Genomic DNA, 16594 nt, shown 5'->3' on the forward strand with positions numbered 1-16594 from the left:
AAGTGGTCTCCAAGAAACCTAATATGGAAATATCTTGCATCTCACGCTCAACCATAATCGAAGGAATCCCTACAAGGAAAAAATCCCATAATATACGAGCATTTAAGAGGATCTTGTCTACAAGGAAATATCTTCTCCATTAAAAAACGAAGGTCAGCTCTACATTACTATAAAAATCCCAAAGCCCTCACAAATCAAGGGACATGTAATCCTCCCAGCTTTAACACTCTAGAGTTGTAGAAATTCTCTCTAACTTAACCTTCGGAGGGTATTTGGCCGGTACTACACCGGCACTCTCTGTAAGGTGTTCTTTGTTTTTGTTTCGCAGGTTCTATCTAGAACACGTGAGGATTGTGCAGCTCACTGACGATTTTTGGCATCATCATCTTTCAAAAGTACTTTGACTTCAAAATGGTTGATAATTTATCCTTTTACATAAATTACAAAATATTGTTAATAAACTCTGTAATTTATGACCTGTTTGGAAGTTTAAAAAAGGAGGGGGAGTAGAGTAGAGAGAGAGAAAGTAATTCAATTACCTTATTTGGAAGTTTTTTTAGGAAGGAGAGGGAGGAGTTTGGAGGGGTTTGGGGGGTTTCAATTAACTCTAACCCCTCATTTTTAATTCCCCCAAATTGAAGAGATTTGGAGAGAGAGTAGAGTAGATAAATTATTAACTAGATAAATTTCCCAATTTACCATTTCTAAATTAATAATAAACCAATGTTGCAAGTCCATTTTCAAATAGGGGTAAATTTGTCTATTTTAATCATTTCCTCTCATCTCCATCCTAATTTTTAAAACATCCAAACAAGAGGAAGGGCTAATTACTCCATTCCCCTTTACTAATTTTAAAAACATCCAAATAAGGTGGAGGGAAACCATTCCCTCTACTCTCCTCCCCTCTACTCTCCTCTACTCTCCTCCTTCTCTAAACTTTCAAATAGGCCATTATGGATTCAAATTTCTTAGTCGTTTCAAGTGGGATCAATCATTGCAATACTCCCACCAGGTTGGAACAATTATCGGAAAAAACTTTTGTATGTGACAAAAGATTACACATTGGAAAAGTTTGATAAACATCTTTGAATCGAAGAAGAAAGTAGAATAAGAGATGGTACCAATTATGATTCTAACGTGAACGTTAATAATGTTCAAGGCAAAGGGAATAAGACATAAAACACTTGAAAGTAAACAAAAGTATCTAAATTCCCAATATGAAAGTAAAGCAAATGCAACAACTGTTGTTAAAGAAATTGTAGCCATAGTGAGTGGAGTGTATATTGGTATAATCACAGACGTGCAAATGACTGCTGTTCCAAACTCTTTTGTGCTTTGATCCCAGTGCAATGGTTCATGTGCACAATGATAAGACTCAGTTCAAACACTATGGCATGTTCAAAGTAAGTATTATTATTATAAAGATGTTTCTAATTCTTTTTATATCATTGATTCATCGTCTTTATAGCATGGTGATTGAGCACTTTTTTTTTTTTTGAAGAGGAAAACTGCCTCATAATTCATTAAATGAAAGTGGAATCCACGTACAAGTTCATTGAGCACGTTTAAATTTTAAGTATCTGAGATATATGTCTAACAGTCTAAGTATGGTTTAATTTCTCATAAGCATGATGAAAATAATAAATGTGAAATTTGTATACAAGCCAAAAATGGCTAAGAAACCATTTCCCACATCACAAAGAAATCACAAATTTTACAACTTGTATCTTCCAATGTATGCGGATTGAATTGTGTGTTAACTACGGAGGAAAAACATATTTTATTACATTTAGTGATGATTTCTATAGATTACTTTTTTGATAAACAATGATATCTAGATCTTTTCGAGTATTTGACTATTCTTTTAAGCATGTGCAATCCCCTTATCCCGCACACACCAGGTAATTACAGGGAAGAATCACTTAAGGGTATGTGTACTTATGAGAAATAATGATAAATCTTTTAACATGTTCAATGTTATAAATCTAAAGTAGAACAAAACAATAAAAAAATTTAGGAGTGATAGACGTAAAGAACGACTTTCACATGAGTTTTCTACATTTTGTGAAGAATATGCAATAATACACCAAAAAATATGCTCCTAAATCCTAATACACTTCAACAGAATGGTTTGATAAAAAGGAAAATTCAGACTTTTGTTAGACTTGGTTAATGTCATGATTTTAAGGGAAAAGTTGTAATATAAATTATGAGGAGAAGCTTTCCTAACAATGTGTCATATATACAATAGAGTTTCATCTAAGAAAACAATAAAGTATCTCTATATGAGCTAACGAATGGTAAAAAATCAAACTTCAATTATTTTAAAATGTATAGGTTTATGGCCTTTTACTAAGTTAGGACCAAAAGCAATAAAAAGTTTATTTATAGGTTATGCGAAATTTTGAATACTCATAGATTGTTACATTTTAGTCCAATGTTATAGTGGAATTGCAAGATGTTGAGTTTATAGAAGATAAATTCAACCATAATTCCAATGATGACTTGTAATCTAGTCAAACATGAGAATTTGACTTTAATACTATTACTTCATAGGGGTGTGCATAGGTTGGGTTAGCCAACACAAGAGAAATATCTCTAGCCCATCCAATCAAACCCATGATATCTCTAAAATCCAATCCAACCAATATGGGTCAAATCAGGTCATTGAGTCAAGGTCATTTTGTCAAGTCTAATAAAAAGATTGAGTTTTTATTCAACTATTTATGCTCATTATTCAATAAATGATTATTATTTACACAACTAAGCTTAATATCTCAATTTTATGAAAGCTAAGTCTTAAATACCAAAATAAATCAAACTAACAAATTTAAATAAAGTCATAAAATACCAATAAAAAATTCAAATTAAAAAAAAAATTGAAATGCATATATTTTATAACTATTAATATCATAAGTTGGATGAAGTTACATGAGTTGAAACTTTTGCCAAACTAAACTCAACCCAGCCAAAACTTCAAAAAATAATTACAACCTAACCTAAAAGCCATTGAACAAGAAAAGAAAAACAAAAAATTGTAGTCCAAAAGTCATTTCATATCAAGCTCTTGTATACCTAGTAGAAGGAAATAGAAATGTAGTCCAAAACAAAATACATATTGCATTGGGTAAATTTCACAAACCTACTCTGAGGTTTGTGATAATACCAACTAGGTCCAAAATATTTTAAAACCCACAAATTTAGTCCTCAAAAGACAATTTTGTCCTGGACAGATCAAACACCGTTTCTCTAAGGTAATTTGTAGAGTAGCATGAGTTTGCCACACTATATCGTTAGTTAGTAGGAATTGGAAAGAAGTTTGGAGAATAACATCTCGAGTTCAGCGAAGAAATCGAGCCTCAAAGCCTCGAGATCGATTGCTGACATGGAGATATTTTTGCCACTTGGAACTCGAGTCTTAAAGACTCGAGTTCCATTGAAAAAGAAGATGAGCTTGAAGAACACAATGAAGATCTGAGATTTTGAAGAAATTGAAGACGAAGAGAAGAACCCATAGAAGATTTGAAGAAAGAACATGATGAAGATCTAAAGAAATTGAAGAAAGAACATGATGAAGAAAGGAACCCATGGAAGAACACAATGAAGAACCCACGGAACCCATGGAAGAACACGATGAAGAACCCAAGCACAAAGAAGAAAGGATTCCACGAAAGAAGAACCAAGAAGAACAACGAAGAAGAAAGTACCAGGTGAACACAGGAAATTGAGTTTTAAATACTCGATTTCCACATGGATTTTTTTCCATGTCAGATTGCCATCACATACAACTCGAGTTTTAGAAACTTGAATTCCACCTTTGAACTCGAGTTTTAGAGTCTCGAGATGTTAGTTTGTTACATAGTTTTGTAAACATGACAACTAACTAAAATATTTCAAAAATAATGTTAAATGCAAAAAAAAAAAAAAAGTCCCATTTCTCTTCTTTCTTTCTATCTTCTCTGAGTTCTCTCTCAAAATACTCTCTCTCTAAGGCTTCGTTTGGGAGTTCATAAAGGAATGGAATTGAATGTATTTAAGTAAGGGAAATGAATGGAATGGAATTAAGTAACCTTGATTGAATGTTTTAAAATAAAGGAATGGAAAGGAATGAAAATGAATGGAATGTAAGTAATTTTGTTTGGGAGTAACATAAAGAGAATGGAATGGAATCATTTTATGACAATATTACAATTAGACCCCTATTTTAAAATAAATAGTTGAATATATAGGAGTATTTTGGGAGTTTTAGTAAAAAATTCATTAAATCTAATTCCATTCCCTCCCAATTTTAGGGGGAATGGAAATTTGAGATTTTAAAGGAATAGAGAGAAATAAGTGTTCTCTTCTACCCATTCCATTTCCTCTCACTTAAACTCCCAAATAAGGGAATGAACTTTCCATTCACTCCATTAAAACTCCCAATCAAGGGAATGGAAGAATATTCTAAAATTATTCTTTTCATTTCTTTCCATTCCATTCCATTCTCTTCTCCCAAACGAGGCCTAACTGAACATCAACCACTGCAAAACCCATGATCTTGGTCACCGGCATCAACAGCACCACCATGCAAAGGTCATCCTGATTCCCATCGCAATATTGATGCCATCAGCACTATCAAGGACTCTCGTCTCTCTCAGATCGGAACCCACGCGACGGTGGTGCTTCGATCTGGGTCTCGCCTTCAACGAACTCTCTCCTCCTCTTTGCGGCGACGTTGTGGGTCGTGGTATGGCCTTTGGATTTCAGATTTGGGTAGTGCTTCTTCAAGAGACAATGAAGTAGATCTTATGATATGGTATGTTTTTTGGTTTCTCTTATGAGGTTTATAGTTGGGGTTTTGTTGATTATTTTTGTTGTTTGGCTGGGAATTTTGTTGGTTTTCTTCTTCTTCTTCTTCTTCTTCTTCTTTTTCTCTCTCTGGATTTTGTGCAGCAATGTGGGTATGAATTCCGACGATGTGGATATGAACTACAGCGGTGTGGGTCTGAAAGCTTAATGCGGCACCACTCCATCTCTAAAATACCACGGGATTTGGCTGGATTATAGCCACAGAAAACAATCTCAAATTCATCATTTTCCCTTTTTTGACAGCATTGACAAACCAGCTCTAGCCTCCTCCAAATCCATAGTTGCTGATTTCTTTTTTTCTTTTTCTTTTTTGGATTTAGAAAATAGGTCTTGGGTATTGGGATAAGATAGAGAAAGTAAATCAATTAGGACTTAGGGTTTGGATTCCCTTTCTATCTATGCAGGATCTTCAAAATGGTAATTGATGCAGCGAGTTTGAACTTAGAGAAGAGAGAGCTTAGGAACAAGACAGAAAAGAAATGGTGTTTGGTCCATCAGGGACAAAGTTGTCTTTTGAGGACCAAATTGATAGGTTTTAAAATGTTTTGGACTAATTGGTATTATCACAAACCTCAGGGTAGGTTTGTGAAATTTACCCTATTGCATTTTATACATAGAGTGACTCTAAAAATTTTAGTGAAACAACGTCTTCAAGAAATCTAGTTTTTGGAAAGAAGTTGTAAATGATGAAATGCACTTAGTATTATCTAATAATAATTAGGTTTAAATTGATCGATTTCATCAATGTTGGTGACATCTTATTAGGCCTAGATTGACTTATCAAGATTTGGTCAGTTTAAATAGTGGCTAAGGTTGATGATAGGTTTCACAGTTCAAAACCTACCCCAAAAGTTTTCCCACGTGGGAATTTGACCGAACTGACCTAATCAATAATAGATTCATTCTTAGTTATATCTCCATCTATATTTGGTGGAGATCTTGCAAACTCCGACGTTTCTACTTCTTGTTGTTGTTTATAGCTAGTTCAAAAGAATAAAACTGTTACCCTTAAACACCCACTTATTCAAGCTATCGTTTTGGCTAGCTTAACAATAGGTTTCATCCTCTACCACTTAATGTGATCCAATTGAGTGCTAGGTTGAGTCCAAAATCAGCTTGACCCAACTCGACTTGTGGACATCCTCAGGTATGGCAAAATGCCTCCACCTCTAACCCACTCCAACGATAGAACACCCATGATCCGATCTTGATTGGTCTCATTGTCATCCTTATTATATTGTATATTTGACCAATCAAGCGAGGGTCATTAATGACATTTAACTCAAATGGAGTCGTTATATACCTCTTTCAAAAAAGGAAAAAAGAAAAAGGATATCATTATCCACAGTTACAAATAGTACAAGAAGATTTCGTTCAATGCCCACCCTTTTACTTTTACCAGTCTACCCCGAATGTAACGGTGGGCCCTCCTGCTACATGTTTTTTTTAAAAAAACAAAGTTAAAAAAGAAAGAAGCCTCCACATTTCGCAGGAGCCAACATTGCCTCTTTTAAAAAAAACAAAAAACACACACATCTCTCTCTCTTCTCTCTCTCTCTCTCTCGCTCAGTCCCTGGCTGTGGTTGGTTGTCAAAGCTTTGCTTTGTGCTTGAATTGAAAGGGTACTAATTTCTTTTCTCCAAATCTGTTATTTCTACTCTATTTTTGCCATGTTAAAGTTAAACCCTCAATTGAAAATTTTTCACTTGAAAATAAAAGTATGGAATCTGGTTTGGTTTGGTTTGGTTTGTTCTCTGATATTTAAGGTTCAGCTCACTACTTTAGTTTGTATTCTTGAATACTGCATTCGGGAGAAACTTGCAGCACCGTTTGTTTTTTAATGTGCAATTTTTATTTATTTATTAATTATTAATAATCATAATTCTCTGTGTAGTTCCGCAGCTCATAGGCGCCCAATGGTCCCGTGGTGGACCCAAAAAAAAAAAAAAAACAAACCCATTGTTGTCCATTTTTTTAATATATATTTATTTTAAGAATAAGCTGTGTTGTGAAATTTTGAAATATATAGCAACCCGCCAGTTGCTCTCAAATTGAACAAATAAAACAAATAAATTAGCTGCGGTATATTATATTATATTATAATATTCGTAGCTTTATATATATATATATATGGTATAGGTAAACAAACATGTACTTATATAATTTGTTACTGAATATAGTGTAATTGTGTAACTGAATATCAGTCTATTTCAGCCTAGTGGTTGGAGGCTTGGAATGAGCTTTAGACTCAAATATCCTGGGTTTGATCCCTATTAGGAGTTCCTCTGGATTACCTAATACATGGTTCTGGTGGGTGGGGTTCTGCATCCATGGTTTACTCCATAGGGATGGTCCAAAGGGCTCTGCCTTGGTGAGAGTTCACGTCATTAAGAAAAAAAAAAAAAAAAAATCAGTCTTTCTCCTACCTTGTTACCATGTGTCGAGTCGAAATTGTTTATGGATTGGCCTTAGGAGTTGCATATAAAAAAAAATTTAATTCAGTGGCATTACCGTCTGTATTGGATTTTTATGGGATTCATTGTTATACTTGTGGCATTGTAGACTTTGAAAGCATTGGTGTTTGTTGCAGGTTACTGTTTCATTAATAAAAACATTGAAAGAGATTATGATATCAGAGTAGCTAAATGATTAGCTGTATTTAGTTGGCGTTTTTGAGTATCTCCTTTCTGATTGATCTGATGATTTTTTTTTTCTTTACTTTTGTTCCATGAAAGATTATTATAGTAGTTAGGTGTAACTATTTGCTAATTTACAGCAGCAGATCACAATATGAAGTTGTTGAGTTGCATTAGACTAAAATACGTACTCTGATTTTGTTCAGTTTCTTCTTTTTTACCCTTTTTACTATACTAGCACATGTGGAGGAAGTTATGCTTTAAAAAAAAAAAAAAAAAGATTATATTTTTATTATTATTGTGTACATACCTTTCTATTATGACAATAAGTGAATGTTGTAATTGATATTCAAGTTGTGCAGCAGAAGAGTGTTAATTTTCATTTTTCAATTTGATAATGATATGGCTGTCTTGGCAGCACTGAAATGTATTAGCCTATTAGGGAATCTGTTGATATTTGTATAGAAGTGTAAACTATCTTCTTGGTCACTTTCCTGTGTAGTCTCTGTAAGTCTGATGTATTAGGTTTGTTCATTGCAAGGACATCCTTAATGATTTCATATTTCAACTTGGATTTAGGCCTCTCCAGCTAAGGCAGGATACTGAGTACTGCTGGTTCCACAAATGATCAACTCTACTCTTAAAAACAATGGGCTGGGCTATTGTGGGACTGATTTGCCTTTGTACCGTAAGCAATCACCAATAGGCAAGAAGAAGACAGCTTTGAGAGATGTGCAGAATGATAGCAGGAGCTTAATACGTAATGATCCAGAGAGTTGTGTTCTAGGAAGAAATGATGCCAATGCTGTTAAGGTCTCTGGGGCTAAGAGACTTACCCCTGAATTCTCTTCAAACCCCCCTTATCACCAGTCCTGGAGAAGTAATAGAGCAAATAAACATCTCACACATGATGTTAAGAATTTTGATTCAGAACTAGGCAGGACAAGAGTTCAAGAGACATTTGAGAATAAAAGCGGGTTTCCAAATTCAAGAAAATATTTCCACAATCAGCCACAACTAGCTCAACAACGTTCTGACAAGCAGGAGAAAAATACATCTTGTCTATCTGCATTTGCACCAATTCCTACGGCTTCTTTGATAGCCTTTTCCCCAGGTAGACCATCAGTTCCTATTTTTCTCGAAAAGTCTGGTAATGGTTTGCCAGCTGCTGAATCCAATCACCTTAGGTTTACTTCTGAGTACGAAGTTCCTCATATAGCTGATTCTAAGGGGAGCACTGATCAGAAAAGGAAAGAACAGCTCCTTCATGTGCAGAAGCTTCTGAAGCACTGTGATAAGTATGATCAGAGAGATTACATCCAAAGTAAGACACTGTAGTCCGGTGGTGCCGCTGTAGAACATTATCTGTTCTAAATTAAACTTTTTTTTCCCGACAGTTCCAAAAATGTTTTCTTTTGTTTGTGACTTTCAGGGATTTGCCATTTGTCTCCTCTTGAGCTAAGCAGGCATGCTGTTGAGTTGGAGAAAAGATCAATCCAGCTATCAGTTGAGGAAGGTAGTTAGATGAATTTATAGCAAAGTTTGAGTACTATATTCTTCTAAGGAAATGAAATTTCAATTATTTTTTCAATAAACTTATCATAATACATAAGGTATGGAGTTAGGTGTTATATTAAATCTTATGCATGAACTGTCAGCATGAATCTTTTCTTTTCTGTTTGGTTTCACAAAATGCAAAAAGACCCCTCCAACTTTGGCTCAATTTGAAACTGACCTCTGATTTATAATTTACAATTTTTAAATTTTTGGGGTTAGGGAATTCGCCAAATCGGTTGTTAGATGGGCTGGAAGGAAAGTGATCACCTGTACACATGATTCATTGTTAATAAAAAAATTTGTTTTGAAGTAAAATTAAATAAAAATTTCATTTTAAATCCATGTTATTTATTCAATTATCTTCTTCTCACCAAGACTGCCGTACACAGCAACTCACTGACCTTAACCCACAGCAAAGCCCAGCTGCATTGCTGTCTCATGCCTCAATTTCAAACCCATGCCTCAAACTTCACAAACATGCAACACTCAGACCACAGCTGAAATCACTAAGCTGCCAATTAGATCATTCCAACCTGCCAAAATCCCCTTGGCCGAACCCCAAGTAGCCATCACTTGGGGCAAAGTTGGCTGGCCATGATTGAACCTACAAAATATACTCATCACCCACTCGCTCAAAGCCCCAAACCACCAAACTGTTGCCACTCTAGAGCAGACCATTGGTCAAGGAGCATTGAAAGCAGTGGCATGCCACCACGATCAAACTCACAATTTTTGGCCTTAAATTAACACGGCCAAGACCCATCCAACCACAATCACCACTAGCAAACCCAATAACATGACCTGACTCTCCATTTTCAGCCATTAATCATCATGACCGAGGTCCACCCAGCCGCAACCACCTCTGGTAAGCCCCCAATCACCCAACAACAATGCCAAAATTGTTAGCCTAGACCGTTCCCTCCAAGACCAGCTGCTGCCAACTGAAGCCAAACCCCTCTTAGATTTCCAATATTTTTAACCAAACACTGCCATGGAGTGATTGTTGGGTAGCACAAAGCTCAAGAAATATTGATATCAGAACCAATTCCATATGACCCTATTACTTAAATAGTTAAATCATGTAAGTGAGATGATGAGGAAGAGATAAAGTGAGAGAAGGATGAGATTAAGAAGAAGACCCAAAAAATGGATTTTTTTAAAAAATTAAATTTTACTTTAAAATTAATTTTATTGAAAATAAATCATGTGGATGAGCAAAATCACTTTCCGTCAAACAAAACTGACAGAAGTGAGATGGAAGGACAAATTTGGCAATTTTCCTAACCTCGGGTCAAACTTCTCAAATTGGAAGTTCAAGGGGTCAGTTTAAAATCAACCCAAAGCTTAGGGGTATTTTCACATTTCCTTTTTTTATCCTCCTCTTCTTGTGCATTTGTTTGTGTGTGAAGCTAGTGTAAAACCTTAAGTAGCACTAAGTTCACTGTAAACTGAAAGTTAACTATGAAAGGGGCTTTTGAATTGAATGCTTGTGATTATAATTATGACAACCCAGAAAACTACATATTTTACTCTTGTGTGTCGAATGATCAAGATGATACCTAATAGATTGTTCATTGTCGAGGGTTGCTAAATGTATTCACAGAATTGCTACCTCTAAGTAGCTAACTTTTATCTAGTGCTTCTACTTCTAGTAGAGTTGCTTAAATGTCTATCTTCACAGTCAAAAAAAAAAAGAGTTGCTTAAATGATGTAAACTAGAAATATTCAGTGAGGAAACTTTTGTCTACATTATGAGTATCAACAGTGTAAGTCTATGAGATCTGCTTTATGTGGTTAATACTCTGTTTAGTATTAACCCTGTATTGCAGCTTTCCCTACTGAACAAATTTTGAAATTGAAATTGGATGTCCTGAATTTTGGCTTTAGTTCCTCTACAAATAATTGCATTTTAAATATATTTCTATCCTTTTTCTATGGATAAAATCCTATGAGTTCCAAAAAAAGTGATTCCTGCACAAGTAAACTTATGCCACATGTCATGCAACAATGTTTGCCATGCTGTGGGTTTGAATCTCCAATCTGGACACAGTAGAGTAGATAATGACACAATAGAGTATGATACTGCCAATGTGTCACACCCTATAAATTGAGCGTGAGTTTTGCTTAGTGATGGTTCTTTTGAACAGAAAGAGAAATGTATTGTCATAATTACTGCACTAGATTGTGTACCAGCTATTAATGCATTCTTCATAATGTAGAAGGATTAGACTATGGAGTGGAGAAACATCAGATGGTTGGTGCCAATAGTAATGATAGGAAATCAGTGGCAGCTGGCAGTAGGTGGCTGCGATAGCCAGATAGGAGGCGGTTTGAGTGGCAGCAATGGCTTGTGGGCCAGGCGATTTGTTATGCTGGTCGGATGGTTGGTGATGGAGGAAGTTGGTAGTGGCAGCATAGAGGAGTAAAAAGGGGCAAGAGTGGTGGGGGTAAGGGCAAAGGATTCTTCTGGAAAATTGTTTACATTTTTTTATGAGTGTAAACAATTTTCTGTTGACCATGGAAAATGTTTTTTGTTACTGAAATTTTCTATTGTACCAAACATTGAATAATACATGCAAAAAAAAAAAAAAAAAACAAAACAAAAAACAAAACAAAACATTTAATGATGAAAAAAAGTTTATTTGCAAGTTTTCTAAGATCACAGACCTCATAGACCTTTTTTGTTCTCTTTCTATTTCCTTGATCCCAGATGATATCTGATTGTACATGTTTACATTTTTGTTCAATTAAAGTTTAACCGAGTTTAGTAATCAATGATTTTCGGATGATGATTAAGCCAATTCATTGTGTTCCTCCATTGCAGTGAAAGAGATCGAAAGGATGAAGGCTCTAAACATATTTGGGAAGTCTTCACCAACAAAGAATCCCTTGCCAACATTTTGACAAGTTCTGTCCAAAAGGTGAAAATCAATTAGATAAACGAGTTAAATTTTAGTGATTTTGCTTATGACCAGGTAGGTAAATTAATCTGCCTCAGTTTCTTCATTTTTCATTTTCTTTTTTTATGTTTGGCTTGGAATGAATCTACCTTTTTGGTAGCTCTACCAACCGTGCAAACCTGATATTTATTAGGAACTTATTTATCAATTTTAAGTTTGTAACTTGTCATCTTTTGCTTCTACTGATAGTTGTATCAGGTAGTCTTACCAATATCAAAATTCCTACTCCTAGATGTCAAAAATTTTATAGCGAAAATAAATATTTCATCTCAAATGGATAATGGAGTGCAAAGATTGTAATGTCTTCTAACACCCTGTTACTAGAAATTTCTGATACCATGTCAAAGTAGTTGTGGGTCACCTTAATATCTAGAATCACGACTGACCTGCAAACATGGATAATGCTCTCCCCACTTCTCTTCAAGTTCGTGTTAGTTGGTACCTTGTGTGTTATGTGAATTATTTGGAGGGAGCATAATAGTCACATTTTTAAGAATCGGGAGCATTCGATCGATCAGCTCATAACATTATTTACAGGGACATTGTTAGATTGGTCTTGAGCTTTGGGATTCATGTCTAGTGATTCCATTCCGTTTTTTAGATTCTCTTCTTCTCTGTGCTTGGTTTTTTTTTTTTTTTTTTTTTTTTGGGTATATATTTTTGTTACTTCATGCTCCTTGCATGAAGTAGCCTTATTTAATTAAAATTTTCTTACTTCTCACAAAAAAAAAAAAAAAAAAAAAAAAAAAAAAAAAAAAAAAAAACCACTACACAACAGCCAGGAGATTAAAAAAATAATTTAGGGTGACCACATAAACCAGTTTCCAATTGAAAGCAAAAATTAGAAAGTGCCTGTATAGGTTAAAAAATCGTATGTATAAAGCATCGCATAGGTTTTGAATTGAAATAATTTGAACTTACAGTTTATATCATGCCATAAATGTGAACTGAACTTAGTAGTAAACTAAATATATGTTTACCATTGATAAAAGATGGTGTAATTTTTCCATATGGTTTCCAAATATTGTGCTAATTCAAGTTATTTTGTTAGATTTAAAGCCATAAACATATGCGTGAGTTGGCTCATTTGATAAAGTTTATTTATATGCTCGAATTAGAAGTTTTGTTTAGGGGATTCAAAAACAAGGCAATGACTAATTGATCTGATATTTTAGAGAGGCATAAAAATTAATACCCGGCTTTTCTAAATGTTGGCCATTGTAGCGAGGTTGACCAAGAACAAATTCCAGTAACTACAATTTTAGCCAAACAAAAATGCTAATATTGCCTCATTGAATCTCCGCTTCTGAAGTGTCTAGACTTAAAGTAGCTCTCCTGAAGTATAACAATGTTCTAAAATTAGCTTTAAAAAGTGGTTTTATAATTTAGGGGGTAAAATACAAAACTATTCTTAAGGTTTGGGTTGACGGCAGGCACTATCAAACTTTTTCAAAAATATCCGCTTTGTTTCTTAAGGTCTGTTTGGGTAGTGCGGTTGTGTCCGTGTTTTGGGCGTTTTGGGTGTTTTTTTTTAAGTCCAGCGCGTTATGCACGGTTCATTGGTCATGAACAGTGATTTTGGCCAATGAACAGTGCTGAACAGTAATAAACATAAATTTTTTATTTTTTTATTTTTATTGTTTTTAGTTTTCAGCAAAATAAGCTATATCCAAAATGCACACTTAAGCACAAACATCAATTAACACTATTTGATAGTCCACTCGCTTATCTTGCTTAATTCTTTATCCATGACTATTATTTATCTGTCATTAGTTACTCAAATACTCCATTGCGCATATAATTATCATAATATAGTCATTGTAAGCAAATCATATATTTTTTAAAATTTTGGTTTTTGTATTTTACCCTAGTTTATAATTATATGCTAGACCTTTTAAATATGGCATTGTCCCATTGTTTTGACATTATTATACATTCTTTTCTTGATGATTTTTTTTTTTTTTTTGATATCCTTCTTTTCTTGATGATTAGTACCTATATACGTCCCCGATGATCAGAACTTTGAACACTTCGTAATCCGAATGACTTACATTTTTCTCTTGGGTAAAATGCACCAAGACCAGTGAATTTTTATGTTGTTGTACTAAGATCCCTTGTCTTTTCTTTTTAATCAAATTAGTACACAAATTTTGTATTTTTTTTTTCCCGAAGAGAACTTTTGTTATTTCAATTTTAACAGAAGAATGAAAAGAATTTAAAATTTAAAATATATATATATATATATATATATATATATATCAAAACGACCCCACCTCCTCCCAAATCAAATTTTCCAATACTAGCTACTAGCTAGCTACCATTTGTATTGAATCGAATTTGATTCCCTCGTATGGTTCAAGATTGGGTTTGCTATTCGGGGTTAAGAGCACTAACAATAGGAATGTAAAAATATATATATATATATATATATATTTTACATCATCAAACATTATTTTATCTATTTTACTAACTTATCTAACAATATACGCAATGTATATCCCAGTTTTTATTTTTACATACAATTCAATAAAATAATATAAACTACCTAATAAAAAACAAAAAAAGATGAAAGTTAGAGGAAGAGAGAAAGTGTGAGAAATTAAAATAGTTTTTTTTTTTTTTTTTTTTTTCCTTTACAACCCCATAAACAGTAAGAATTTTGGGTTTACATATTTGGATGGAGCATAATTTTAAGCGTCTAATTGCTAAAATAGCAAATGAGGGGTTTTTACAGCCAATGCTAGTGCTCTAAAAACAGCCCCCCACCCCCCCCCCCCCCCCCCTCCGGCCGGCGCAAAAAAAAATAAATCAGTCACTATTGTAATCTTCTTCATAGTCATCTAACTAATGTATTGGCTACTATTGAATAGTTTTGATTTTTTATTGTTAGATTTTCTAACTCTTGACTTGCGGCTGGAGGTTTATTATATTTATGTGTATTGACTTTCAGGTAGAATGATATATCATGTATGTTGACTCATTGTTGTAGAGTGACTATTTGGATTGTACTGAGTCTGAGATGTGCATTTCCTGTGTATGACATCACTCCTCTGGACTTCGGGTTGCTATTTTCTTGGGTCGGTGTTGAGTTTTGGGCTGGCTTAGACATGGCAAAATATGTTAGAATTTTCTGATACAATCCGATTGATCTGTTTAAAAATGACCCGTTTTGACCAGCAACCCAATTGACCCGCAAACCCGATTGATCCGACCCGACTCGCCCATTTTGCCACGTCTACCAACGTTGAGTAAATTGAAATTGAGGTGTAATTCTTATAAAATATTTACTTATTCTTCTTTACTTAATATGTTATATACTCTATTATAATTTGTTATTCTTTACTTGCTACCTTCATTTTTTCTTCCTACTTTAAACAAATCGAAGATTATACCAAGATTAACTTCTAAAAAGCTGGAACAAGAGTTGTACCAAATTTGGGTATTAAGTGTTTAGTGGTAATTGGTAAGTGGTAACAGTATCACCAGTGAGAATCTAATCATAGTTAAAAAAACTCATAAACAATTGATAGATTGCATCTATTTCCAAAAAAAAAAAAAACTTGTTTAGAAAATACAGGTCAACTTGACTTGACCTGACCCGCAACCCGATTGACCTGACCCAAACCCGACCTGCCTGTTGAGCTTAAATTGACCTTTTTTTTTTTTTTTTAGGAACAAATTGACTTATTGTTAATTCGAATTATTGCCAACAAAGATCCCGTTTAAATGCTCAGTTATTTTTTAAGGAAAGTCAAACAAATACATAACATATCGTGGTTGATATAGAACACAGAAAATAGTACAAACCTCTCATCCCCTACTATTGAATTGTAAAAAAATAAGAAGTACAAGAGAAGCTACCTTCGCTAACAATGGTTGCTAGAAATAGTTTTAAGCAACCAATTATAACGCAATGCATTTAGTGAGACCCTGATTTTGTTACTGGAAATTTTGTATTGTGTTCAACACTAGTGATATAGGATCATTTTGAGAGGATTCTAAAAAAGAAAAGGATAATTTTCATAGGATCGATAATATTTAATATATAAAATTGTATCTGCTACTACAATTTCTTTCAATTTTTTAAATTCTGATAGTGATGAAATTTCTTCTTCCATTTTTTGAGAATCCACTTGAAAATTTTATTAAACCTACTCAGCTTTATACTAGTTCATTTTTTGTTCGTTGCTTGCTATCTTGAACCATCCAAATTTCTTTTGGTCTGGAATACAAACCAAAATACTCGGCTATTCACACTAAGAAAACCCTATGCAAGACCGTACTTCGCACCAAAAAGATTGGACCTAGCCATTGCCTTAACTTAATTGGACTTAAATGCACAAAACAACCAAGATTCAAGGAATAAAATAGATATTCTTATTGATAATATAAAGGATTACAAGTAACGAGTCACAAGTTTACAGAATTACAAACAAAAACCTAAGTAAACAAGTCTAGATTAGATGTCTACTCCTAAATGGTCCTTGAAAGGCAATGACTTATAAGCATGAAGATAACTGTCTAATTGATCAGAAATGAGTATAGTTTTCAGATAATGTGTGTGTCTTTATTAGAAAAATCAACTTCTATTGT

General features: G+C 34.0%; 1 protein-coding gene across 6 annotated transcripts; it reads left to right on the forward strand.

Annotated features, from left to right (window-relative positions):
• The first annotated feature begins 6306 nt into the window (after positions 1-6306).
• Positions 6307-15336, forward strand: LOC126712563 (uncharacterized). 6 transcript variants are annotated; one of them, XM_050411932.1, is made up of 5 exons: positions 6307-6470; positions 8064-8808; positions 8917-9000; positions 11866-11962; positions 14952-15336. In XM_050411932.1, the coding sequence occupies exons 2-4, from the start codon at positions 8109-8111 to the stop codon at positions 11943-11945; spliced, it is 864 nt and encodes a 287-aa protein (XP_050267889.1). In that variant the 5' UTR covers positions 6307-6470; positions 8064-8108; the 3' UTR covers positions 11946-11962; positions 14952-15336. The 6 variants fall into 6 exon arrangements, with proteins under 6 accessions (XP_050267889.1, XP_050267890.1, XP_050267891.1 ...); XM_050411933.1 differs by lacking the exon at positions 14952-15336 and adding an exon at positions 13994-14149; XM_050411934.1 differs by lacking the exons at positions 11866-11962; positions 14952-15336 and adding an exon at positions 11261-11816 and having other exon boundaries at positions 8064-8598; positions 8704-8808.
• The last annotated feature ends 1258 nt before the right edge of the window (positions 15337-16594 follow it).

The sequence above is a fragment of the Quercus robur genome, chromosome 2, assembly GCF_932294415.1.
Source record: "Quercus robur chromosome 2, dhQueRobu3.1, whole genome shotgun sequence".
In the NCBI taxonomy this organism is placed as follows: Eukaryota; Viridiplantae; Streptophyta; class Magnoliopsida; order Fagales; family Fagaceae; genus Quercus; species Quercus robur.

Excerpts from the sequence above, each read along its gene's own strand:
- LOC126712563 (XM_050411929.1), top strand. The coding sequence starts at position 8,109 with ATGATCAACTCTACTCTTAAAAACAATGGGCTGGGCTATTGTGGGACT. Across the intron at positions 8,809-8,916 it reads TCAGAGAGATTACATCCAAA|GGATTTGCCATTTGTCTCCT; the intron begins GTAAGACACTGT and ends TGTGACTTTCAG. Across the intron at positions 9,001-11,260 it reads CCAGCTATCAGTTGAGGAAG|AAGGATTAGACTATGGAGTG; the intron begins GTAGTTAGATGA and ends TTCATAATGTAG.